The 27949-nt window shown below is 35.7% G+C and overlaps 1 protein-coding gene across 20 annotated transcripts in view; it reads left to right on the top strand.

Moving 5' to 3' along the window:
- Positions 1 to 27949, top strand: part of RIF1 (replication timing regulatory factor 1) — a 96854-nt gene that overhangs the window by 44348 nt on the left and 24557 nt on the right. For 6 of the 20 annotated variants that reach the window (XM_055380857.2, XM_055380856.2, XM_055380858.2 and 3 more), the window contains 15 exons: positions 381 to 645; positions 2072 to 2114; positions 3261 to 3463; positions 4291 to 4390; positions 5494 to 5613; positions 6621 to 6772; positions 7718 to 7798; positions 7888 to 7942; positions 8371 to 11607; positions 13478 to 13624; positions 13950 to 14027; positions 14117 to 14232; positions 15191 to 15344; positions 19439 to 19547; positions 20356 to 27658. In XM_055380857.2, coding sequence (XP_055236832.1) covers positions 381 to 645; positions 2072 to 2114; positions 3261 to 3463; positions 4291 to 4390; positions 5494 to 5613; positions 6621 to 6772; positions 7718 to 7798; positions 7888 to 7942; positions 8371 to 11607; positions 13478 to 13624; positions 13950 to 14027; positions 14117 to 14232; positions 15191 to 15344; positions 19439 to 19547; positions 20356 to 20570 — 5075 coding nt within the window. In that variant the 3' untranslated portion in view covers positions 20571 to 27658. Of the gene's footprint in view, positions 1 to 380; positions 646 to 2071; positions 2115 to 3260; positions 3464 to 4290; positions 4391 to 5493; positions 5614 to 6620; positions 6773 to 7717; positions 7799 to 7887; positions 7943 to 8370; positions 11608 to 13477; positions 13625 to 13949; positions 14028 to 14116; positions 14233 to 15190; positions 15345 to 19438; positions 19548 to 20355; positions 27659 to 27949 lie in introns of those variants that run through there. The other 14 variants (XM_055380861.2, XM_055380866.2, XM_055380869.2 and 11 more) reach the window with 4 other exon arrangements.

Genomic DNA, 27949 nt, shown 5'->3' on the forward strand with positions numbered 1-27949 from the left:
TTCAAAATTTAAATTTGGAACCTATCTTATGTAATTTAGTACTTTCTTGCATATTAGTTGTTGAAATTTTATGAAATGTAAAATAAGTTTGAGATACATTTTATAATTCCTAAGAAAAAATGAACTTGTTTTTCTGGAATTCATATTCATGATCCGCCAAGTAGTTTTCGTCTCCCATTCTCGTTTGTAAAGATAATGTTCTAGTGATACTTATCCATTAATGGTACATTATGTTATGATTTGTTTGGGGTGTCAGTCAACAAACGGACATGTATTTGATGTATCTAACATTTAAATGTGAGCTATAAATTGTAAAAGTGGACAGTGACTCCTATTTTCAATTTATTTGAGTTTTTAATTAATTCAGTTTTTGTTTTTAGCACCACAGAGACCTTCAGATTGGTCCAAAAAGAAGAATGAGCCCCTAGGGAAATTGACTTCTTTATTTAAACTTATTGTGAAAGTGATCTATTCTTTCCACACTCTGAGCTTCAAGGAAGCACATTCCGATACCCTCTTCACTATTGGCAACTCAATCACCAGCATTATTTCCAGTGTACTTGGACATATTTCTTTGCCTTCTATGATCCGAAAAATATTTGCAACTTTAACAAGACCTCTGGCATTATTTTATGAAAACTCAAAGTAAGTATTTTGGGCTAAGTAGCTTTGAATTAAATGTATACAATTTAAATATAGGTAGCAACTTTTATTTTTTAATCAGCTGTGTTGTAGATGGTAGTCTTGACAATTTTGTGGAGAGGATAATAAACTACACTTTTGTTGAAAAGATCAAATAGTATAGAAATATGAGAGAGAAATTGGAAGTCTTTCTATTTTGCCTGTTACTTCCCTTTCCCTTTGCTTTTCAATGCTTACCTTTTCAGAATTGTTTATGCAAACAAGCATACCTATTAAATGCATGATAGATAGGAAAGCTTACTTGGCATGCTGTTTTGCAATTAATTATATGGTATGCACTTAATATAGTTGGCTGTTTGTATCCATGGGTTCTGCATTCATGGATTCAACCAACCCTGGATCGAAAATATTTAGAAAAATTAAAAAGAATAAAATTAATGCAAATAAATACAATATGACAATTATTTACATTGTATTAGATATTATAAGGAATCTAGAGATGATTTAAAACATATGGGAGGATGTGTTTAGGTTACATGCAAATACAATTTGTTTTATATTAGAGTGTTGAGCATCCATGGATTTTGGTATCTTGGCAGGAGGGTGGTCCTGAAATTAGCCGCCACCATGCCCAGCTAATACCCCATGGATACTGAGGGATTTCTGTCTTTGTACCATATACATGAGAATCTCATTTTTAAAAATGTCTACGTGTGATTCTGTTAAACTTTTTACCCAATTTCTGATTCGTGGACATACATGTTTTTCTAGTGTTCTCCCTCATAACAATTGAACATTATTTATACGTAAATCATTGCCCACATTTGCCACTATTTCTGGGTATACACATTTATGTGTCTGAATTGGTCTCCAAAAAATTGAATTAATTTTGCATCACCCTTTATTTGAATCGAAGCAAGCAGTGCTTTAAAACCTGAAAGAAAGAAAAAGCCTCAGTAACAAACTCGTACAAGCATTTTGAAAGGATTCATGAATATTCTTTATAGCAAGCTTGTGTGGTTCAATCGGAAGACAGTTTATCTTTCATAAAAAAGTTTTAGGAACAGATTTTATAAAGTACGATGCAACCCCCAAATCCATGAACTTTTCTTTGCAAATCTTTAAGTCTGTATTTCATCAAAAGTAATGCCTAAAAGAAATGTACAGAAACAAGCAGTTAATATGATTATTACTTTGAGGTTTATTGTAGATATTTTCTGTGATTCATTTTTCAAAGATGGGATGGTTTTATGCTTAATATTTAGCATTTGAGTTTTTTACTTGTTAAGTCTTTGGGCACCTTTTTATATCATCAATTTATGTTTATTATGTCTTTATTACCTTTTTCTTAGGATTAGCTTGATAGATAGTACAGTGTTAACTTGCAGAAATATAAATGGTATTCTATTTTATGTGTTTTCCTTCCTAGGCTTGATGAAGTTCCTAAAGTATATAGTTGTCTGAACAACAAGGTAAAAATAGACAATTCTCCATAAACCATACTTTCATGATGAGAAAATGATAGAGTTTAGATAATTTTCTTAAACATAATTCTGCTGATTTTTAAAGGGGTTATTCCTTCTTTCTTTTTTTTTTTTTCCTGGAGACAGCGTTTCGCTCTTGTCACCCAAGCTGGAGTGCAGTGGCAGGATCTCGGCTCACTGCAACCTCCACCTCCTGGGATCAAGTGATTCTCCCACCTCAGCTTCCTGAGTAGCTGGGAGTACAGGCACATGCTACCACGCCCAGCTGATTTTTTGTATATTTAGTAGAGACAGGGTTTCACCATGTTGGGCAGGCTTGTCTCGAACTCCTGACCTCAAGTGATCCGCCTGCCTCGGCTTCCCAAAGTGCTAAGATTACAGGTGTGAGCCAACACGCTTGTCCTGTTCTTCATTTTTAATGGACATTTAATAACACCATATGAACACATTTACAGGGGTTTTTTTTTTTTTTTTTTTAAGGATTTAATACTTTAATTCATGTTAAGTAATGAACTTTTTTTTGGAGACAAAATCTCACCCAGGTGGGAGTGCAGTGGCACGATCACGGCTTACCACACCCCTGCCCTCTTGGGCTCAAGGTGATTCTCCCACCATAGCCTCCCAAGTAGCTAGGACTACAGGCATACACCACCACTGCTGGCTAATTTTTGTATTTTTTGTAGAGGCAGGGTTTTGCCATGTTGCTCAGGCTCGTCTCAAACTCCTGAGCTCAAGCAGTCTGCCCGCTTTGGCTTCCCAAAGTGCTGGGATTACAGGCGTGAACCACCGAGCCCAGCTTAGTTAATCAACTCTTAGCTCATCCCTTTGTATATGATGGCGATTGGACCCAAAGTTTTCTAGGTGAACGTATGTAGGTAACTTTATCTTGTTATAATTATTACAAAAACATAATTTCTTTTGTTAATAGAAAATAAGTTCAAAATTGAACTGTAATATTAATAACCAAAGCAAATTTACCTGATAATTTGTCGAGTTACAAAGAGGGATATATATTTAAGGCAACAGTGGGGGTTAGTTTAAAATTGTCTTAATTTTAAATATTGAAATAGCAACATATATTCTGTGAGTTAATATTTAGTATATGTTTTGCTTTTATTTTTTCCTTTTTCCTAGTTAGAAAAGCTACTGGGAGAAATTATTGCTTGTCTGCAATTCAGCTACACCGGAACTTACGATAGTGAACTTCTTGAACAACTCTCCCCACTATTATGCATAATATTTCTGCACAAGAATAAACAGATTCGAAAACAGAGTGCTCAGTTCTGGAATGCCACTTTTGCTAAAGTGATGATGTTGGTTTATCCTGAAGAGTTAAAGTATGCTAACAACAAAACTTACATACAACTAACTATTCTGTTGTGATCATATAAATTGATACTTTGATTCAAAATAATCTTTTCTTATGGGGTATTGTTACAGAGGATTCCTTAGTTGAAATATTACTATTTGGAATACATGATAATTATTAAACATTATTTCACCTTTTCGTTGGTGCTTAGAATAACCTTGATTTCAGGAGCCAAGAAAAGCAGTTTAAATTATCCTTAATAAAAGAGACAAGGAGGACAGGAAATAGATGATTTTTTTTTTTTTTTTTTTGAGATAGAGTCTCACTCTGTCGCCCAGGCTGGAGTGCAGTGGCGCGATCTGGGCTCACTGCAAGCTCCGCCTCCCAGGTTCAAGCGATTCTCCTGCCTCAGCCTCCTGAGTAGCTGGGACTGAAGGTGCGTGCCACCATGCCTGGCTAATTTGTATTTTTAGTAGAGACAAGGTTTCACTGTGTTAGCCAGGATCGTCTCAATCTCCTGACCTCATTATCTGCCTGCTTCAGCTTCCCAAAGTGCTGGGATTACAGGTGTGAGCCACCGTGCCCTGCCTGGATAATTATTAAAGCTAGACATGAATACTTTATATAATATTCTACTTCTTATTGGAATTTTCCATGATAAAAATTTGGAAATTCAGAAAAGTACAGGGAAAAAAAATTTTCTCAGTTCTATATACACATAGTAAGGAACAGTCTTTATTTAAAAATAAAGATGTATTTTGATGCTCTAAAAATTAAAGTGCTGTTGTTAACAGATCATCAGTGTTCACCAGTACTACTTGACTTAAGGTATATATTTTATGTACTTTTTTAAAGACCAGTACTAACACAAGCCAAACAAAAATTTCTGCTCCTGTTGCCTGGTTTGGAAACTGTTGAAATGATGGAGGAATCCAGTGGACCATATTCTGATGGAGTAAGTTGGGGGGTTTTATTGTTCATTTGTTTTTGGACATTTAAGTTATTTGTTGAAAGTTATAAATAAGTAGAACCTGAACAGAAAAGAGTTTTGTAACATAGGCTTTTTCCACATTGTCAGTTGTGTGGCCTGAAATTTCTTTTGTGATTTTCACTAGAGATTCCCATGTAAATAATCTCTAATTCTTGTCATTAATCATTTGTTTTGAACTCGGGTACCTCATCTGTGCTGCTCACAAAGAGTAAAATACATAATTGTTGCTGTTGCTTTGGAAAAACTGGAAATAATGGTTACTAAGCCATGTCTAAGCCAGAGCTGCTGTTCATTTTCTTATTTTTAAAAAATTGATTTTCTCAGTTCTTCTATCAGAAAAATAAATCTTTGCTGTCACATCGCATTAGGAGCAAAGTTTCTTTGGCTAATAATATTTGATTACTGCCTGAAGATGTAGTAGTTAAAGGCACGGGTACTATAGACTTGTGAGCTGGAGTGTTCTTAGAAAACCTTTTTCTATTCAGGAGCAGCTAGGGTATAGCTAGTTTCGTTTAGAATCTTGGGGAGAAAAAAGACTGTTATAGCCAACTAAGTATCTCATTTGCTTTTGGCTGAAGTAAAAATTTTCCACTAGATAACTAACAATTAGACTTGTTAAAGAGTTCAGTGGAATTTGGTCTGTAAAAGCTATATATTCTGTTGAGGGGAAATATGCTCTGTCATACATGCTTTATTAACCCTCAATTGTTTAATGTTTAAAGTTCTATGGCTTTGAATATTCTCTTAGAAATATTTTCAGTTACAGGTAGAGTGTTTGAATGTAGTAATTTAATTCACTTTATGTGTTTATGTGACATGTCTCATTTTCAGAATTCATAAAATTGAATGGTATTAAACAGCTACTATTAAAGAGACACCAAAGCCATTTGCTATTGAATTAGACAGTGGCTTTCCTTTCTTTGATTTTTATGGGATTGAATAATTAGAAAAAATTTTGACAATATTTGCAATTACTATTTATTAGGCAGGAATTTTCAAAACGTGAAAAGGAAAAGCAAAATATTACCGTTCTATTTAATGAAATTGTTTCATTTTTAATAAAACAGACAGAAAATTCACAACTAAATGTGAAGATAAGTGGCATGGAGAGAAAATCAAATGGAAAAAGAGATTCATTTTTGGCACAAACAAAGAATAAAAAAGAAAGTATGAAACCAGCAGCCAAAGTATGTTTTCAAGAGTTTAATCAAAATTTTTAAGATAAAGTATATTGTAACTTACATACAACTTTAAAAATTGGATGAAAGAACTATAAAAGACTAAATAAAGGTTGGGATTGCAGGGGAATTGAGGGCATTTGATGTAGAAAGACTGCTAGGATAGCATGGTAACCCAGAAGCCTTGGGTGATGATTCCTGGTTAGGAAAGGTAAGTTCCTGTGTAATGCTTAGCAACTGTTACTTGTAGTTATTCCAGGCAGCAGCCCCCTTGAGATGGAATGAGACTAGTTATGAATGACTAACATAGGTAGCACAAGAGAAAATATTTTAGAACTTTTGTTTAGGATTATTGTGATTTTAGAACTTAATATTTTGAATAGAAATAAATAATGCCTAGATAAGACACCTATGTTAAGCTCATGCTAGTTGCCAGTTAACTTGACTTTTAGACAACAGTTCTCTCTTCCATGACCTCCAGTAAAGGTTATTCTAGAATCTTGAGACCATGGCCCTGGTGAAATGAAAGAAAAGTGTTATTTTTTAAGAATACCTCTGCCACATTCTTGTAGCAACTATAAGTAGAATTAAAGCAATGGTTCCAATGAACATTTATTAAGATAATATTGTAGTACCAAAGTTACTTGTATGTAGGGCATTTTGTATTGGCGACTTTCACTAAGTCATGCCTCAACTTGAGAGCTGCAAATATACTCTCCTCCTGCCAAATCAGTTCATTTCCATGTGTTAGCCTGACAAAACGGTTTTGTCCATACTTTGTAGTTAAGCACAGACTTGCATACTTCGTAAAGAGGTTTAATACTGTCTACTTTCTTAGTATTTATTAGAGGCAGAAAGGAAGTGGGGAACATTGTACTAATTTGTTATGGATCATGAGTATCATCAACTTTCATAATCACTATTGAAAAATGGTGTCATTAGAGGAGAGTGATAGAAATATTGGAAAATAATTTTGAAGCTAAAATGTACATTTGCTTATTTTTTCAAATCTGCAGCTGAAACTTGAATCTTCATCTTTAAAAGTAAAGGGTGAAATTCTTTTGGAAGAGGAAAAGTCTACTGACTTTGTGTTTATACCTCCAGAAGGAAAAGATGCAAAGGAAAGAATATTAACTGATCATCAAAAAGAAGTTCTCAAAACAAAGCGGTTTGTAGGCCTTTTATCTTGAGTTGGGTATTTGGTATTCAGGCTTAGATTTCATGCAAGAAAAGTGTAACTTTGTGTTTAGAACTAAAATACATGTACTAATTTTTTTTTTTTTTTTGGACACGGAGTTTCACTCTGTTGCCCAGGCTGGAGTGCAGTGGTGCCATCTCGGCTTACTGCAAGCTCCACCTCCCGGGTTCATGCCATTCTCCTGCCTCAGCCACCCGAGTAGCTGGGACCACAGGCATGTGCCACCACGCCTGGCTAATTTTTTTGTACTTTTAGTAGAGACGGGGTTTCACCATGTTAGCCAGGATGGTCTTGATCTCCTGACCTCGTGATCCGCCCACCTCGGCCTCCCAAAGTGCTGGGATTACAGGTTTGAGCCACCACGCCCGGCCATGTGTACTAAATTTTAATGCCAAAAGTTACACTGTACGTAAATGCATTTCATAATGTATAAAGCTACCCAGTAATGTACCAAATATTTATAAACTGAATTTCTTCTCTGAGGTGGGAAATACGCATTTAGGTCATGATTTTATAACAATTTAGTAGAATTGTAATTTTCGTCTATGTTTTGTTTTATGTTTTTGAGACAGAGTCTCTCTCTGTTACCCAGGCTGGAGTGCAGTGGCATGATCTCTGCTCACTGCAGTCTCTGCCTCCCGGGCTCAAGTGATCTTCCCGCATCAACCTCCCAAGTAGCTGGGACTGCAGATGCACGCCACCATGCCCAGCTAATTTTTTATTTTTTGTAGAGATAGGATTTTGTCATGTCACCCATGCTGGTCTTGAACTCCTGAGCTCAAGCAGCCCACCCACCTCAACCTCCCAAAGTGCTGGGATTACAGGCGTGAGCCACCGTACCTGGCCATAAGTTTAATTTCTAATTGTAAGAATATCATCCAGTTTTTGAAGTTACTTATATATAGTTTTTTTCAGGTGTGATATTCCTGCCATGTATAATAATCTGGATATTTCCCAAGATACCTTATTTACTCAGTATAGTCAGGAAGAGCCTATGTAAGTACAGAAGCCATCAAACTTTTATATCTGTTTTATTCATTTTCAAATAATTATAAAAACAATATTCTTACTAATATTTATTTCAGGGAAATTCCTACTTTAACCAGAAAACCGAAGGAGGATTCTAAGATGATGATTACGGTATGTTTGACATTTCATATTTTGGGCTTTTTAGAATCACCCTTCCATTATACAGTCTGTTAAACTGCTGAAATGTCTGTAGGTCTTCACTTTATTAATTTTAAAATTTATTGTAGATTTATTGTATGATTTCCTTTTAACTCCCATTCAGATACTAGCAGAATATCAGCAGACACTAGTCAGTGTGTGTGTGTGTGCGTGTGTGTGTGTGTGTATAAAATAAATGTACTTGGCTTTTCTTGAATATTTACAATTAGGAACACAAACTTTAGGTATCTACCACTAACTTTGGAATAGTTGCCATATATTGAATGTCAGTGATTATCTTTGGCTTACCGAAGTTTTACACTAAAGTTTTCCCAGAAAGTCAAACTCGTTTGCTGGTTATTAATCTGTGTGTGTATATATATGTATATATTTCTGTGCAGGAGGAGCAAATGGACAGTGACATTGTCATTCCTCAAGATGTCACGGAAGACTGTGGTATGGCTGAACATCTTGAAAAGGCCTCCCTTTCAAATAATGAGTGTGGTTCTCTTGACAAAACCAGTCCAGAAATGTCGAACAGTAATAATGATGAAAGAAAAAAAGCTTTAATTTCATCAAGGAAAACATCAACTGAATGTGCATCTAGTACAGAAAATTCTTTCGTTGTCAGCAGTAGTTCAGTTTCTAATACCACTGTTGCTGGAACTCCCCCATACCCTACAAGTCGGAGGCAAACCTTTATTACTTTGGAGAAGTTTGATGGTTCAGAAAATAGACCTTTTAGTCCATCCCCCTTGAATAATATTTCATCAACTGTTACAGTGAAAAATAACCAGGAAACCATGATTAAAACAGATTTTCTTCCAAAAGCAAAGCAAAGAGAAGGGACTTTTTCAAAATCTGATTCTGAAAAAATAGTGAATGGAACTAAGAGATCAAGCCGGAGAGCTGGTAAAGCTGAACAAACAGGGAATAAAAGGTCTAAGCCCTTAATGAGATCTGAGCTGGAGAAAAATACTGAGGAATCTATTGAAGGCATTGTAGTCTTAGAAAATAACCCACCTGGTTTGCTTAATCAAACAGAATGTGTGTCAGATAATCAGGTTCATCTTTCTGAATCTACAATGGAGCATGACAATACAAAGCTTAAAGCAGCAACAATGGAAAATGCTGTATTATTGGAAACTAATACTGTAGAGGAGAAAAATGTAGAAATTAATTTGGAATCCAAAGAGAATACACCCCCAGTAGTAATATCAGCAGATCAAATGGTAAATGAGGATAGTCAGGTTCAGATAACTCCAAATCAGAAAACCCTTAGACGGTCTTCAAGGCGACGTTCAGAAGTAGTAGAGTCTACCACTGAAAGCCAAGATAAGGAAAATAATCATCAAAAAAAGGAACGACGTAAGGAAGAAGAAAAACCTCTTCAGAAGAGTCCATTGCATATAAAAGATGATGTGTTACCTAAACAAAAACTGATTGCTGAACAAACTCTACAGGAGAATTTAATTGAGAAAGGAAGTAATTTACATGACAAGACTCTTGGGGAAACTAGTGCTAATGCAGAAACTGAACAAAATAAAAAAAAGGCAGACCCTGAGAACATTAAGTCTGAGGGGGATGGTACCCAGGACATTGTAGATAAGTCCTCTGAGAAACTAGTCAGAGGCCGAACACGGTATCAAACAAGAAGAGCATCTCAGGGTTTGCTTTCCAGCATTGAAAATTCAGAATCTGATAGTTCGGAGGCAAAAGAAGAAGGTTCTAGGAAGAAGAGATCTGGAAAATGGAAAAACAAAAGCAATGAAAGTGTTGACATTCAAGATCAAGAAGAGAAAGTGGTGAAACAGGAATGTATAAAAGCTGAAAATCAGTCACATGATTATAAAGCAAGTTCTGAAGAAGATGTAAGCATAAAACCTCCGATTTGTGAAAAACAAGATGAAAGTAGTACTGTAATGTGTCAGGATTCTACAGTAACTTCAGATTTGTTGCAAGTTCCTGATGATTTACCAAATGTGTGTGAGGAAAAAAATGAAACTAGCAAACATGCAGAATATTCCTTAACAAGTCTACCTGTGCCAGAATCAAATCTAAGGACTAGAAATGCCATTAAGAGATTACATAAGCGAGACTCTTTTGATAATTGTAGTTTGGGAGAATCCTCAAAAATAGGGATATCAGATATTTCTTCGCTTTCAGAAAAAACTTTTCAAACACTTGAATGCCAACACAAGAGAAGTAGGAGGGTGAGGAGATCTAAAGGTTGTGATTGCTGTGGGGAAAAATCACAACCTCAGGAAAAGTCACTCATTGGGTTAAAGAATACAGAAAATAATGACGTAGAGATTAGTGAAACAAAAAAGGCAGATGTGCAAGCACCTGTAAGCCCATCAGAAACTTCTCAAGCTAATCCATATTCTGAAGGACAATTTTTAGATGAACATCATAGTGTGAATTTTCATTTGGGTCTCAAAGAGGATAATGATACTATTAATGATTCATTAATTGTTTCTGAAACCAAATCAAAAGAAAACACTATGCAAGAATCTCTTCCTTCTGGAATAGTAAACTTTAGAGAGGAAGTTTGTGATATGGATTCTAGTGAAGCAATGTCTCTTGAAAGCCAAGAGTCACCTAATGAAAATTTTAAAACTGTTGGCCCGTGTTTAGGAGACTCGAAAAATGTTTCACCGGAATCTTTGGAGACAAAAGAAGAAAAACCAGAAGAAACCCCAAAAATGGAACTGAGTCTAGAGAATGTTACTGTTGAAGGAAATGCATGTAAAGTAACAGAATCCAATCTAGAGAAAGCAAAAACTATGGAATTGGATGTAGGAAATGAAGCTAGCTTCCATGGACAAGAGAGAACCAAAACTGGTATTTCTGAAGAAGCAGCAATAGAAGAAAATAAAAGAAATGATGACTCTGAAGCAGACACAGCTAAACTGAATGCCAAAGAAGTAGCAACTGAGGAATTTAATTCAGATATTAGTCTTTCTGATAATACTATACCTGTAAAATTGAATGCTCAAACTGAGATTTCTGAACAAACAGCAGCTGGGGAACTAGATGGAGGAAATGGTGTATCTGATCTACACTCATCTGAAGAAACGAATACCAAAATGAAAAATTATGAAGAAATGATGATCGGTGAGGCAATGGCTGAAACTGGCCATGTTGGTGAAACAGAGAATGAGGGCATAACTACCAAAACCTCAAAGCCTGATGAAGCTGAAACAAAAATGTTGACTGCAGAAATGGACAACTTTGTTTGTGACACAGTTGAAATGAGCACTGAAGAAGGAATCATTGACGCTAATAAAACTGAAACAAATACTGAGTATAGTAAATCTGAAGAAAAATTAGATAACAATCAAATGGTAATGGAAAGTGATATTTTACAGGAAGATCACCATACTTCACAGAAAGTGGAGGAACCATCACAGTCTCTGGCATCTGGAACAGCTAACTCTGAACTAATAATAGAAGACAATAATGCATCTCCTCAAAAACTAAGGGAACTTGATCCTTCACTTGTGTCAGCAAATGACAGTCCTAGTGGCATGCAGACACGCTGTGTCTGGTCTCCTTTGGCTTCTCCGTCTACGAGCATTTTAAAGAGAGGACTAAAAAGATCCCAAGAAGATGAAATCTCATCACCTGTTAATAAGGTAAGGGGAATGAGGCTAAATATTAAGGAACCCAGTATTTGGTTGGGATATTTTGGCCATACAGTGACCTCTGGTGAATGACAAAATATTACAATTATATGGCCACTCATTTGATTATTTACCATAATGGTTGCTAGGGAAAAGGTAGGTAGAAGAAAAGGTTTCGAAAAAAGGAGATTGAAGCCTTTTAGATAAGTCTTTCATTTTACAGCACTAAAGATCTTTATGCAGCTGTGCACATTGTTCACCTTTGGCAAATTGATCAGGCTCCTAGCATCTTTTCTGCTCCCCATACCATAATATCATATGAGGAAACAGATTTAGGAATGCAGGCAACACTGCCATTGATAAAGCAGATTTAGTAGTTGTCGTGTATTGGAACATTATGCTGTTTTACGTTTTACATACATGTTCCAGACCATATCTAATTAAAAAAAAACTCGTGCCTTCATCAACTTGTAGATGTGATCTTACTTATAGTTATTTATATCCCCATTTCCTCAGCTAAATTATAGATCTTTTATTTTAGAAAAGACGGATTATCTATATATCTGCTTTAGCTTCAGGCCTTGTGCCTTGCACATAGTTTGTTGAATGAATGAATAAAAAAATAGGAAAAGTTAAATGTATTTACGTAACTCAACTTGTCTTATACTTAACAAAATAGATATCCTGAAAAGGTATGATGTTGGCATTCCTTAATTTTGAACTTGAACCTGTATTCATTGTAGAATACATTTTATATATACAAGCATGAATATATAGACATGACACCTTGTTTTTTGCCTTCAACAAACACTTTGAAAGTATTCCTTCGGCCAGGCTCGGTAGCTCACACCTGTAATCCCAGGCATGGGATTTGGGAGGCCAAGGCAGGTGGATCACCTGAGGGTCGGGAGTTCAAGACCAGCCTGACCAACATGGAGAAACCCCATCTCTACTAAAAATACAAAAATTAGCTGGGCATGGTGGCGCACACCTGTAGTTACAGCTACTCAGGAGGCTGAGGCAGGAGAATTGCTTGAACCCAGGACGCAGAGGTCGCAGTGAGCTGAGATTGTGCCACTGCACTCCAGCCTGGTGACAGAGCGAGACTCTCAAAAAAAGAAAAATAAAATGTTCTTTCAAAATCCCTGTTACTCTTATTCATGTGTCTGAACTTTGCAAGATACACTGAAAATTCTTCTGAGAATCTAGAGATTAAGTTGTTTTTTGTTTTGTTTGTTTTTTTGAGATGGAGCCTTACTCTGTCTGTAAGACAGAGTAGTGCAGTGGCACGATCTTGGCTCACTGCATGCTCTGCCTCCCGAGTTCAAGTGATTCTCCTGCCTCAGCCTCTTGAGTAGCTGGGATTACAGGCATGCGCCACTAAGCCCAGCTGATTTTTGTATTTTTAGTAGAGATAAGGTTTCACCATGTTGGTCAGGCTGGTCTTGAACTCCTGACCTCGAGATCCACCCGCCTTGGCCTCCCAAAGTGCTGGGATTACAGGTGCGAGCCACTGCGCCTGGCCCATTTCTGTTTTTACGTCAGTCTTCTTTCTAGTCTGGTAATCCCATAAAGTTACTAGAATCAGATCGTACACTTTTAACTGCCACATCTGGCTTCGTTAAGTTTTTGTTACTGTGCCTTTTTCACAATCTTTGGTATTATGCAGAGACAGTTTAAAATATAGAAAATTAGAGTGAATTGTGGTATTGAGTTAATATGATCTGTGAAGGCAGTCGCTAGGAACTGTGCAGCTGACTTCTGGTGAAATAAATTTTCTAAACCCACATTCTATTTTTGGGTAACCTCATAATGAAAATTTATGGTGTAATGTTTTAAAAACTTTAACTTTGTTAAGTAAAATCCTGACCTGTGTTTTCAGGTTCGCCGTGTCTCCTTTGCAGATCCAATATACCAAGCAGGATTGGCAGATGACATTGATAGACGGTGCTCTATTGTTAGGTCCCATTCTTCCAATAGTTCTCCCATAGGAAAAAGTGTTAAAACTTCTCCTACTACACAATCTAAGGTAAGCTATAGGCTTTAAAATATACATATATGTATACCGACACAGAATTACATGTACATGATGTGTCATAAAATGAACTATATATGTGAAAAACTTCTTCCTTGGTTTAAAATATATTCTTTTGTCTGCTACACGGTAAGCAGAAAGGAAGAGAAGAGGTGGTAAGAGGCAGTAATGATCCAGCAAGTAATTGATGAGGTAGTAGATTACTCTTTTTATGTTTTTTGAAATTTTAAAGAAATGATTGCAGTCTAAGTTGTAAAAATTGTAAAATTATAGTCATCTAGGGTTCTGAGTGTTTTTTTCTCTCCTTTCTTCTATCTAGCATAATACCACTTCAGCCAAAGGATTTCTGTCCCCAGGATCACGTAGCCCTAAATTTAAGCGCTCAAAGAAGTGTTTAGTAAGAAGTGCTTTAGTTTTCATGTCACTTTATATTTTCATGTTCAGTCAGTTGACCTCTGTGTAACAGCTTCTGAAATTTATTCTAAGATTTCAGAAATGGCCAAAGAATCCATACCATGCCCAACAGAAAGTGTTTACCCACCATTGGTGAACTGTGTGGCACCAGTTGACATCATTTTACCTCAGATTACATCAAACATGTGGTAAGTGGTTATTTAGGCTTCTTGCTTATATTCCAAGATGCCACTTATTTAAGAGGACTTATCTGATTGCTTGGTTCTCATGTTTAGAATTGATTGGCATGTACTCCTCTCACACACGTTTTATTTTTGAAATAAAAATGCAACTGAGAAGGTAGGCCAGATAAGGCAATATGAAAAACATTTAGTATAGTAAGATGTATGCATAATATTTCAGGTGCTGCATTGAACCCTTATATTCATTATCTTGTTAAATCCAAATATAAACCTTATGAGGAATATGAATATCATTTCTACTTTATAAGATGAAGTTTACAAAGATTACCACCAAAACCACACAGCTGTTAAGTCATCACATGTAAGAAGCATGAGACTCACATACATAAAACTTGTTCATCAGCTGTTTTGTTTTGTTTCTAATTAGAAGTTTGTTTCCTTGATGTTTTAAGTCTTGGAAACTTAAATGCGTGCATGTAGATCGTTCACTATATCTTGATTAAAAGAATTATTTCAAGTAGTTTGTGATGCCTTGAGATAGTTTCTCTTTAACTGAATTATCAAGCTGCCCTGTCATAGCATAATCCCCAATAGGAGATGAAGTATTCTTAAACTTCTCTGAGGAATTTAATGATTCAATAATATGTATCAGACATACCAAGTCCATTTCTGATTAAAGTTGGGGAGGGGATTATGTGTACTTAAGAATTATCTATTAATGAGATGTATGTAGAAGCACAAGGCACGCAGTAGGCCCATTCAGTTGCCAGTACTATTGCTTATACCAGACATACACATCAGATTCGAATTTTGTTTTAAATTACACATACATGTGCCTGTCTTCACTGTGGGCTAACCTCAGTTATGATTGAGCTTAAATGGGGAAATTCAACTGGATAAACCCTTGCAAATAGCATATAAATAAAACTATATAATTATAATTTCCTGTTTCTGTTTTGTTTAGGGCAAGAGGCCTGGGACAACTTATTAGAGCTAAGAATATAAAAACTATTGGTGATTTGAGTACTCTTACAGCATCTGAAATAAAAACTCTTCCTATCCGTTCTCCAAAAGTGTCCAATGTAAAAAAGGCTCTCAGAATATATCATGAGCAGCAGGTAAAAACTTAGATGTTAGCTACGATGTATATTAATAAATGATGTAGCAGTACAGTTACAGAAGTTTGTTAAAAGATCAGTTCATAATGGCACAGGGAAATTGATTCATTTATTTTGTACTGTCTTTATGCATTGCACCTCAGATAAATTTTTAAATTGTTTTTTCATTAAATTCTGTTCATCCCCTTCTCTCTTTCATTCCCACCATTCGGTATTTGATTCCATGGCTGCTACTGCTAAAACCTAGATGTTCAAATCCAAACATCTACCAAAACCATACAGATTTGTAGGTCACAGTATTTTGATTTTGATGCCTACCACATTTGTGACTTATTTTTCTTATTTTTCCTTTTTGTCAGTATTGTGCACATGAACATTTTGGGTCATGGGCATTTTTCAAGATTCTGATGAAAGCTAAGATTCTTCCCTGCTATAAAACTATACAGAAAATTTTGTATATAATTTCAGAAGGATTCACAGACTACTGAAACCCATTCAGAGACCCTCTATCCATTGACACTACAGGTTGAGTATTCCTTATCTGAATTGCTTAGGACCAGAAATGTTTTGGACTTCAGATTTATTTCGATTTTGAGATATTTGCATTATGCAGCTACTTGCCAGTTTAGCAGCCCTAATCTGTAAATCCAAAACGCTCATTAGAGCATTTGGGCATCATGTCAGTGCTCAAAAAACTTCAAATTTTGGATTCCATTCCATCCAAAAAAGATTCCATTTTTGGAGTAGGCATACTCAACCTGTATCAGAAGTTTTGAATAAATGAAAAATAGAATAAGCAGTGTTCTGAATCAGAATTTCTCAGACCTGGGGTTTGCCAGCCACTGAAGACTTCTGCTGTATTCTTGAAGGTCCTTGATTTTATATTAACTTATTAGTGATCTTCTAAACATTCATTAACCGGTTACTCAGAAAACCAATACTACTAGTAATTTTCTGTCTCACAGATTGAATTTAGTTTCTAAAGTATTTTCTTACTCAGTTTCCATGGGTCTTGGGAAAGTCTATGAGAATTAGGTTTTTTTTAACAGCTTCATTAAGGTATGATTTACATCGTGTAAAATTCGCCTACCCTATGTGTGCAGTTAGTTTTTAATATATTCACAGAGTTAAATAATATTCCCCATGATCTAATTTTGAATCTTTTTTTTATCACCCAGAGAAGAAACACTGACCCATTAGCTATCACTCCTCATTTCCACTGCCCAGCCAATGCCTACTTTTCCTCTATAGATTTGCCTATTCTGGATATTTCATGAAAGTGGGGTCGTACAACTTGTGATCTTTTGTGAATGGCTTCTTTCACTTAGCATAATGTTTTCAAGGTTTATCCTCAAAAATTTCCGTTTTGAGGTTGAATAATTCTTTGTAGATTCTGGATATTAGCCTTTTGTCAGATGAGAAGATTGCAAAAATTTTCTCCCATTCTGTAGGTTGCCTGTTCACTCTGATGGTAGTTTCTTTTGCTGTGCAGAAGCTCTTTAGTTTAGTTAGATCCCATTTGTCAATTTTGGCTTTTGTTGCCATTGCTTTTGGTGTTTTAGACGTGAAGTCCTTGCCCATGCCTATGTCCCAAATGGTATTGCCAAGGTTTTCTTCTAGGGCTTTTATGGTTTTAGGTCTTACAGTTAAATCTTTAATCCATCTTGAATTAATTTTTGTATAAGGTGTAAGGAAGGGATCCAGTTTCAGCTTTCTACATATGGCTAGCCAGTTTTCCCAACACCATTTATTAAATAGGGAATCCTTTCCCCGTTTCTTGTTTTTGTCAGGTTTGTCAAAGATCAGATGGTTGTAACTGTGTAGTATTATTTCTGAGGGCTCTGTTCTGTTCTATTGGCATATATCTCTGTTTTGGTACCAGTACCATGCTGTTTTGGTTACTGTAGCCTTGTAGTATAGTTTGAAGTCAGGTAGAATGATGTCTCCAGCTTTGTCTTTTTTGCTTATGATTGACTTGGCAATGCGGGCTCTTTTTTCGTTGCATATGAACTTTAAAGTAGTTTTTTCCAATTCTGTGAAGAAAGTCCTTGGTAGCTTGATGGGGGTGGCATTGAAGCTATAAATTACCTTGGGCAGTATGGCGATTTTCACAATATTGATTCTTCCTATCCATGAGCATGGAATGTTCTTCCATTTGTTTGTGTCCTCTTTTATTTCATTGAGCAGTGGTTTGTAGTTCTCCTTGAAGAGGTCCTTCACGTCCCTTGTAAGTTGGATTCCTAGTTATTTTATTCTCTTTGAAGCAATTATGAATGGGAGTTCACTCATGATTTGGCTCTCTGTTTGTCTGTTATTGATGTATATGAATGCTTGTGATTTTTGCACATTGATTTTGTATCCTGAGACTTTGCTGAAGTTGCTTATTGGCCCAAGGAGATTTTGGGCTGAGACAGCGGGGTTTTCTAGATATACAATCATGTCATCTGCAAACAGGAACAATTTGACTTCCTCTTTTCCTAAGTGAATACCCTTTATTTCTTTCTCTTGCCTAATTGCCCTGGCCAGAACTTCCAACACTATGTTGAATAGAAGTGGTGAGAGAGGGCATCCCTGTCTTGTGCCAGTTTTCAAAGGGAATGCTTCCAGTTTTTGCCCATTCAGTATGATATTGGCTGTGGGTTTGTCATAAATAGCTCTTATTATTTTGAGATACGTCCCATCAATACCTAATTTATTGAGAGTTTTTAGCATGAAGGGTTGTTGAATTTTGTCAAAGGCCTTTTCTGCATCTATTGAGATAATCATGTGGTTTTTGTCTTTGGTTCTGTTTATATGCTGGATTACGTTTACTGATTTTTGTATGTTGAACCAGCCTTGCATCCCAGGGATGAAGCTCACTTGATCATGGTGGATAAGCTTTTTGATGTGCTGCTGGATTTGGTTTGCCAGTATTTTATTGAGGATTTTTGCATCAATGTTCATCAAGGATATTGGTCTAAAAATCTCTTTTTTTGTTGTGTCTCTGCCAGGCTTTGGTATCAGGATGATGGTGGCGTCATAAAAAGAGTTAGTGAGGATTCCCTCTTTTTCTATTGATTGGAATAGTTTCAGAAGGAATGGTACCAGCTCCTCTTTGTACCTCTGGTAGAATTCGGCTGTGAATTCATCTGGTCCTGGACCTTTTTTGGTTGAATAATATGCATTATATGTATATACCACATTTTGTTTATCCAGTTGACAGACATTTGGTTTGTTTCCACCATTTGCTATTACGAATAATGCTGCTGTGTCTGCAAGTTTTTATATGGATAGATGATTTCATTTCTCTTGTATATATACCTAGAAGTGGAATTGCTGAGTCATATGGTTACTGAACTTATTATTTTCAGAAAGTTAACTTTCTGAACTTAGTATTTTCTCAATCAGTGGTCCATAGGTCCTAGGAACACTTAAGAAAATTGTATCCTTTTTTTTTTTTTTTTTTAAATACAGTGTCACTGTCACCCAGGCCAGAGTGCAGGTGGGGCATGATCTCGGCCCACTGCAGCTGCACCTCCTGGACTCAAGCAGTTCTCCTGCCTCAGCCTCCCGAGTAGCTGGGATTACAGGCACCGTAATTTTTGTGTTTTTAGTAGAGGGGGGTTTCACCATGTTTGCCAGGCTGGTCTTGAACTCCTGACCTCAAGTGATCTACCCACCTCGGCCTCCCAAAGTGCTGGAATTACAGGGGTGAGCCACTGCTCCCAGCCAGAAAATTGTGTTCTTTTTTTTAAAAAAATTCTATATTTTATTTAAGCTTGGAAATCTCTGGTATAGACTTTTTTATACCACATTCTTGAACTTGGGAAATAGAATGTAATTTTCTTAGCTGCCATGGCTATATTTCCTGAGAAAACCATTATGAAATATTGTTAAATTCTAACCCTCTCTTTGAGGAAATACTTTGTAATGCTTTATTTTGTGTAGTTAGAACCTACTTTCTTAACAGTATTAGCTCTTAATTGTGATGGGTGGTAGAACATAGGTTCTATGCAATGTTTTCCAGTGTTTGTACTATTACTCCTATTAAAAGTAAAGTTTCAATTTGTTGTTGTTGTTGTTTTACATTTTTTTCTGCTCCAACTGTAATCAAGGTGAAGACTCGTGGACTAGAAGAGATTCCAGTTTTTGATATTTCTGAAAAAACAGTAAATGGAATAGAAAATAAATCTTTGTCACCTGATGAAGAAAGACTTGCCTCAGGTATATTTTAGCAAAAGTGGGATAATTTTATTTAGAAGATCAGCTGACTTTCTTGAAATATGTTATTTTTTTTAGTCTGATTTGACCATGCCTTATTTCAACAATTATTTTATGTTTAATGTGAAGTATATGAAAAACTAATCGATTGGACATCAAATGTGTCTATTTGTTTTTCTTGTCAACTTCTCCATCAAGGTCTCAAGGATTTAAACTATATACTTTCTCTTCTAGTTATATTAATAAATGAAGTAGTCTACCATTTTTAAATTTCTTTAATAGCACAGAATAATCTGTGAGAATAGCACAGAATAATAAGCAGCGGTAGGTTGGGTATGGTGGCTCACGCCTGTAATCCCAGCACTTTGGGAGGCCAAGGTGGGTGGATCGCTTGAGGTCAGGAGTTCGAGACCACTCTGGGCAACATGAAACCCCGCACCTACTAAAAATACAAAAAAATAGCTGGATGTGGTGGTGCATGCCAGTAATCCCAGCTACTTGGGAGGCTGAGGCGGGAGAATGGCTTGAACCTATGAGGCAGAGGTTGCAGTGAGCTGAGATTACGCCACTGCAATCCAGCCTGGGCAATAGAATGAGGCTCCATCTCATAGTAATAATAAGCAGCAGCAGCAGCAGCAGCAGCAGCAGCAGCGGCAGCTCTGGTAGATTTTTTTGTCTGCTTGTCCTCATGAAGACCTAAGCCTGCTCTCTCAATTTGAAACCTAGGCACTTGGACTAACTTAAAAGATCATGTAAATAATTTAATTTTTGTCTGTTATAGATTTAATTGTGGTTTTTTTTTCTCTTTTAGATATAATTGATCCTGTTGCTTTAGAAACTCCATTATCCAAAAACCTTGTGGCACAGATTAATGCTCTTGCTCTTCAGCTGGATTCAGAAGATCTTCATAATTATTCAGGAAGCCAACTATTTGAAATGCACGAGAAACTAAGTTGTATGGCAAACTCTGTAATAAAAAATCTACAGTCACGTTGGAGATCACCATCCCATGAAAATTCTATTTAGTATTTTCAGAGAAAATTGAAGGTTTTTTTAAACATCACTGGATTTCTTGATTGAGGAAACAAGTTCTGAAATAATAGCACAATTTCAAAGAAGAGACTCTTTGCAAAGTTGATAACATTTCAAACCCTGAAGGACAGTGACTTATTATGTAAGTTCAATTTTGTAAGTTCATTATGTAAGATCTTTTTTTTTCATATAATGTATTCTTCTTGGCTGCTATGCGTGGTTTTTCAGGAAATTTAATTATCTTACTGAGATGTGAAAGCAAAACTAGTAACAGAACTTACATTTTATTTCATGCTTTCTTAATTAAACCCGTGCATATTCTGGTGAAACATGTAAAATACTTTAAGTAAAATTGAACATTTTTATTTGAATTTTTGCTGAACTGATAAAGGTGTTTATACTTTTGTTTGTTTGTTTAATTCATGTTTGTTGGGACTGAGGTTTAGGAAGTTTGTTACTGGTTAAAAACCTCAAATGAAATGCGAAAGAATTGGAACTTTTCCTGCATATGTCAACTTTGGACAGCTTTCAAGAAAAATGAGACAAGTTTCAGCTTCTGGGGGTTAAAATATTAATGCAGAATTTACTAAGATTTTATTCATTTGCATTAGCAAATATTCATGCAGCAGCAGTTGACTGAAAATTTATTCTTATGAGACGTATAGTATTCATTTTTAAATGCATGATTGTACATTATGTATAGACGACAATGTTTTTAATTTATAAATTTCATTCTTTGTTAATTGCATGGGTTTTTCTGCAGCTTATTGTGAATACCTTGGTTCTGTTCAATAGAAACATTTTGTATATATTAAATACTGAAATATCAGTATTGACGGTGGAAGTGCTTCATGGGCTTGCTGCACATATTTGTAGGATACTGTATCTGCAGATGCAACAACAAATAGTTTTGTACTTGGTTAACAGTCTTAGTTAAAACATGAGTTTATTTTCTAAAAGTATCCAGAATAAGTAAAATTATAGAAATAAGAAAATGTTACACAACTTTGCTGTTCATACCCTTACCTTCTTACTACTTTTGGTTTGGAGGAGGGTATCACCACTAGAAAGTGTGCCTCCTTAAGATTTCTTAAAGGAAAGTTAGTTTCAGTATTTCACAGCAAGTTGGACTACAAAATCTAGAGTTGATCTGCTTTTTAAACCTTCATTTAAAAGCAAACTTGGAAGAAATTTGAAACTGTTGTTTTTAATATATGTCTGTGTTGCCTAGGTTTTCTTTTTTTAAAGAGGTATGTAATTAAAACCTTTGTAAATTTTGCCAACTAATATTAGTGCCTGACTTCCCATATTTGTTTCATCTTTTTAACTGACAATATATCTCACTTGTTCTTTGAATAGAATGAGTGAGTAATCTCAGTTTTCACATTTTATTCAGAAGCTAATCCCTACTTAGCAAGGCACACATTCTAGCAAGTCATAGAAAGTTTAATCCTTGTGCCTAGTTAGCTCTCGTATATTCAGGGATCTCTATAAAAGTTGGTGTCTTTTTTCATCATCATAAATTCATAATCACAGATACTTTTGGGTCTAAGATATTCATATACCAAGGATGGTTTTGTAAAGAATTCTGGGATCATTGAATTAAGGATTGTGGCTTGAAGTAACTAAAGAAAAATACTAATTTCCTTAAAAGGAATTACAATTATGATTTACATTTTACATCATTAATTTCCCAAATTATATTTAACCGTAAGGAGGTGCACATGAGTTTTTAGCAAACAGGTATGAATAAGCAGCTATGTATATGTGTTTGGGGAAGAGGGGAGCAGATTACTTTAACAAACTTCAGAATTAAAATCAGCTCGTTTCATGACTATGTGCCTTAACGTTTGTGTGAACTAAACTTGCTGATTGAATGAAATTCTTGGGAAGCCAAACAGTAATAGCAGAAAATGTGACCAAATGAGTATCATGTACTTAAATCACTTAATTTTATATAAGCACAAGTATTAATTTTAAAAACATTATAGTTTAATAAAGCTGCATTTAAAAATATTTGGGAGCAAAGACAAGCATGCTAAATCTTCATTTTGCTATGGCTATAAGCATATATTTTTGGCAACTTATTTGCAATATTCTTGCCTTAAAGTTTCCTGCAAATTTCCCCCTTAGTAATTCCCGAATAGCAAAACATTAATATTCCATGATTAGCTCTACTGTGTTGTCTCACTATTAAAATGGAATTCGTTTTTTCAAATCTTTTCTAATGGTTAATAAAACAAATGTCAGATCATAATAACACTCAAATGTGTCTTAATTGTCTTATGCATATTTAAGAAAAAAAAACTAGTGGCACACAGGATTGTCATGTAGTATCTTTTTTTTTTTTTTTTTTTTGAGACACAGTCTTGCTCTGTTGCCCATGCTGGAGTGCAGTGGTGCGATCTCGGTTCACTGCAAGCTCTGCCTCCCAGGTTCACGCCATTCTCCTGCCTCAGCCTCCCAAGTAGCTGGGACTACAGGTGCCCGCCACCATGCCCAGCTAATTTTTTATATTTTTAGTAGAGAAGGGGTTCACTGTGTTAGCCAGGATGGTCTTGATCTGACCTCGTGATCCGCCTGCCTCAGCCTCCCAAAGTGCTGGGATTACAGGCGTGAGCCACCCCACCTGGCCATTTTCTTTTTTTTTTGAGATGGAGTTTTCACCCTTGCTGCCCAGGCTGGAGTGCAGTGGCACGATCTCAGCTCACTGCAACCTCCACCTCCTGGGTTCAAGCGATTCTCCTGCCTCAGCCTCCCAAATAGCTGGGATTACAGGTGCCTGCCACCACCACCGGTTAATTTTTGTATTTTTAGTAGATACGGGGTTTCACCATGTCGGCCAGGCTGGTCTCAAACTTCTGACCTCAGATATCCACCTGCCTCAGCCTCCTAAAATGGTGGAATTACAGGCGTGAGCCACCGCTCCTGGCCCATCATTCCCATATCTATGAAATCTGTTTTGGATTTTAGAGTGGATTTAAATTTTCAATATTTCAGTGACCTCATTGTTGAAGCTGCTTTGCCACTTGTACAAGTTTGAAAACCATTGTTGAATCATATGGAGCTTTACTCTAATTCCAAATAGTTAAAGGATGAATCAGGTTAAATAATGCTGTTGGATAATACAGGCAAAAACAGGATTTAAACCTGCACATTAAAAGCATTATTGAAGGCCGGGCAGGTGGATCACTTTGGCCCAGGAGTTCAAAACTGACCTGAACAATGTGGCGAAATCCTGTCTCTACTAAAAATACAAAAACCAGCCAGGCATGTTGGCACATACTTGTAATCTCAGCTACTCAGGAGGCTGAGACATGAGAATTGCTTGAACCTTTTAGGCGGAGGTTGCAGTGAGCCGAGATCATGCCATTGCGCGATAGAGCAAGTCTCTGTCTCGCAAAAAAAAAAAAAAAGTTTAATTCTAACATTGCCCATGGATTTTTTTTTTCTGTACAGCTTGAAGATAAGATAGTTAAAGACTCTGTTAAATTTAAACATAAAAATGTGAAGAGTAAGTGGTGAGGCAAGAAACAAAATTGGGGGAAATGGTGGGGATTGTGAATATATAAGTGAAGTTTCATTTTTTTAAGGTGTAAAGGAATGAGAATAGAGTAATTGCTTTTTAAAAAGAAAGTATAAATGGGTTAATTTTTTTCTTCCAACTTTGACTTTAATTCAGTAAGAAAGGCCTAGGTTTCATCTCATATTCTTCATAATTGATTTTCAAGAAGTTAATTTGTCATTCAGCCTAGGAGGCTATAAAACAGCAGTTAGTTGGCATTATTAGACTAAAACTTGGGTGGGGGGAGGAGACTGTTTCCTCATTGCTGCAACCCATGTCTATCTTATTATTCCTAAGCCATTAGAAAGACCTTGTACTTTGTATAGAAACATTAGAGGTTTTGATTTTTAACATAGTACTCTCAAACTTTGATGTGCATATGAACAAGCGGATTCTGATTCAGTAGATCTGCATTGGGCCCCGTGAGTCTTTTTAAACACAGTCCCAGGTGATTCATGCAGATGCCTGTGAACTGCGCTGGTAGATGGGCCTAAGAGGCTTCAGGCTGTGTTTTAGATTTTGGTAAGCCAGGCAGATTCAAGTCCTTTTATAACTGTCAATTTTGTGAATTGGGGATGCAGACTGGTTTTGAAGGCTTAAAGTTCAAAAATTTTAAGAAAATTAAGAATTTTGCTTAAGAGCCTTTTAAAAATATGGACGATTTATTTTTTAAGTAGTCAGACTAAGAATTTCAGGTTATAAAGAATCTTATTGATAAGGCAAATTAGACAAAGTATTTTCTCATGAGTATTTGTGGGTTATGTTTTTGTTAATATAAAAGTTGATTTCTAAGTATTAGAATATATTTAGTCTCTAAATAAATCTTGCCTTCTATTATGGATCATCATTATTAATAAACATGGAAAATCAACACTACCCCTAATATTAATCTGGCAGTTAAATTTAGTAGTGCTATAATGAATAAGTCAGTCTAGCACATATGCCCTGTCATTATACTGCAGACCTCTGGTCACTTAATTTTCTGTTATATTATGTGGTTGAAAATTCCTGTTTCATCGTAAAGTGAAATTTGAAAGATGGAGTTGAATAATATGATTCTTGAAAAGTGAGTTTTTCTTGGAATTCTGTTAAGGTGTTAGATTTTCCTCACATATTTAAATAATCTGTAAGAACTACCCTGAAAGCACTAAGGAAAATGTAGCCGAAAGTTAAGTAATAGGTTTTAAAAATTTATCAAAATTTATTGATAGTTTGATCTGTAAAACAAATTGGGTTTCGTGCTTTCTGACGTCCAGTTAATAAGTATGTTATGTGCCAGGCTTTACATATTGCTCTTTGCAAGTAGCCATTAAAATGTAAGTCATCGAAGTTTGAAGATCTATAAATATTTAATATAGTAGTCTAAACAGTTGTGAGAATTTACTCAGTTCTGAAATAGAATGTTAAATTTTCCGATGTGGTCCTAATCATTTTTTTCTTTACATACTAAGCCTTCCTTTCTCCAAAGAACAGTTAAAACCAAATGTGTTATGGTAAGCTGTAAATACCATTGGAATAAAAGATAACCGTTCATCTTACCTAAAAAATTGAAGACAATATTTTCCATTGTTGATGTCACAAGTAAGAAAAAAACTCTAACTTTTGTACTCTACTTGTAGCAGAGGGAATATTTTTGGCCACAGTGTGCCAATTTATAATTGTAGATAAAGCTGAATTTACTGGACAGCAAGCTTATATGCTGATAGAAGTTGATGCACTGAGAAGTGATGAGTTGAAGAGAATGGAAAAGACAGATTGAGCTGGAATTTTAATGCATAGTCCATTTAGTAGAGAGACAAGCTGTCCTATATACTCCTGTATACTTCAGAAATAGCTGATAGCCTATAGTCTCTGAGAGCTATTCTGTACATAGCACAGTATTATAATTGATGTTCATAAATACCCTGAGAGATTATGTTAAAATACATTATTAATACTCCCACAAAAGCAGTAAGTTAATAAGTATTTCCAACAAAAGGCAGCTTTGTTTCTTAAACGGATAAACAAAATATAACTAGGAAGATCTTCAAAATAAAGTGTCATGGAACTGAAAATAGAGTATAGTCTAACAATTATTTTGATACATTATTGAATAGCTAACAAGTGTCTAAAGAATTTTTTATTTTTATAGAATAGGAAGTTTCCAAAAGAAAACAATTAAGAGCAAAATTGGTTTTGAGTATAGAAACTGAAGGATGGCAGTGTTAACTCCTAAGTTTTTTACAGAGCACAGATTGGTAAACTAGCATGCCACCTGTTTTTTGTACCATCTGTGAGCTGAGACTGGTTTTTACATTTTTTAATGGTGAAAAAAGTCAAAAGGAGGATATTTTGTGACACATGAAAACATTAAATTAAAATTTCAGTATCCAGAAATAAAGTTTTATTGGAACAGCTGTGCTCATTGTCTTTAGCTGCTTTCCTGGTACAGTGGCTGAGTTTAGTAGTATAGCAGAGTCTGTATGGCTTCCAACAGTCAAAATACTGTCTGGCCTTTTAAAGAGTTTGTCAATCCCTTTTATGGAGGAAGGTTTTGCTCATACATGGCATGTTAGTCAATTTAGTTATTTGCTTCTAGCTGGCAGAATGTGGTCTTGATTACTTAATTTCTGTTACCCCTGTATTTTCCAAAATGGCTTCTCCTGATTTTACTTACGTGTTTTACTATTGCTCAAATTACAGATACTAGGAAACACTACTACTTTATAAGTACACTTCTTTTTCCTACTTAAACTCTCAAACTACAGTTACATATTTGCCATGAGGTTAAGGGACCTTGATGGTCTGTGAATTATCAGTTGCTTTCTGCACTACCTCCTGTGGATAGACCTGACTGATAGCACTTACAAAAAGACTGATAGATGCCAAATCAGTCATTTATTAACCCTCTAATATTGTTGTCCCGATCATTTGGTAAACTCTAAGAGAGCTTAGTTTTACATTCACAAAGTATTTGTATTTGATAAGTCTTAAAAATGATTTAAGTTGAAGCCTAACAGAAGTACTTGTTCATTCCTCAGTTACCTGCAAATAATGGAAATAATGGTGCAGTCAGTTTTATTTGATTGTGTAATGCTTTATACTAGGGGTCTCAAACCCCTGGGTGGCATTAGATTCTTACAGGAGCGTGAACCCTATTGTGAACTGCACATGCAAGAGATCTAGGTTGTGCTCTCATTATGAGAATCTAATACCTGATGATCTGAGGTGGAACAGTCTCATCCTGAAACCATCTACCCCAACACCTGTCTGTGGAAATTGTCTTCCACGAAACTGGTCCCTGTTGAAAAAAGGTTAGGGACCACTGCTTTATACAGTGTTTGAAGTAGGCACACTTACAGTTACTATTTCTGGTTCTTTATGACTGTTGAGGGGGGCAGAATTCTATGTTTGATTCACAGTAAAACTTTTCATGAATCATTGAGGGTTAACTGTTATCACTTGCCAATGGAAACTGGATATTGAAACTTTTTTTAAGAAATGCACTTTTACCTGAAATAAAACTATAAAAACTAAACTCTGGTACTTGTTTTTGTTGGCTACATTTTGGTTTTTTGTTTTGTTGTTTTCGTGAGATCTGAAATGAGTATGAATAGTTTAATTCAAATACCACAAAGTGTATGTTATATTCCTCCACAAACATGAACCATTCCTTTTCCTTTTCCCCTTTTATGGCCTGCTTTTTAACCACAGAGGTTTTTTGATCTATGCATAGTTTTATGGGTTCCACTGGTTTCTAAATCCAGAGGTGGTGGTTTTTCTGTTGTTGTTAATGAGTTCAGTTTCTCATTGAACTTGTTACAAGAGA

This window comes from Gorilla gorilla, chromosome 11, assembly GCF_029281585.2.
Source record: "Gorilla gorilla gorilla isolate KB3781 chromosome 11, NHGRI_mGorGor1-v2.1_pri, whole genome shotgun sequence".
NCBI lineage: Eukaryota > Metazoa > Chordata > Mammalia > Primates > Hominidae > Gorilla > Gorilla gorilla.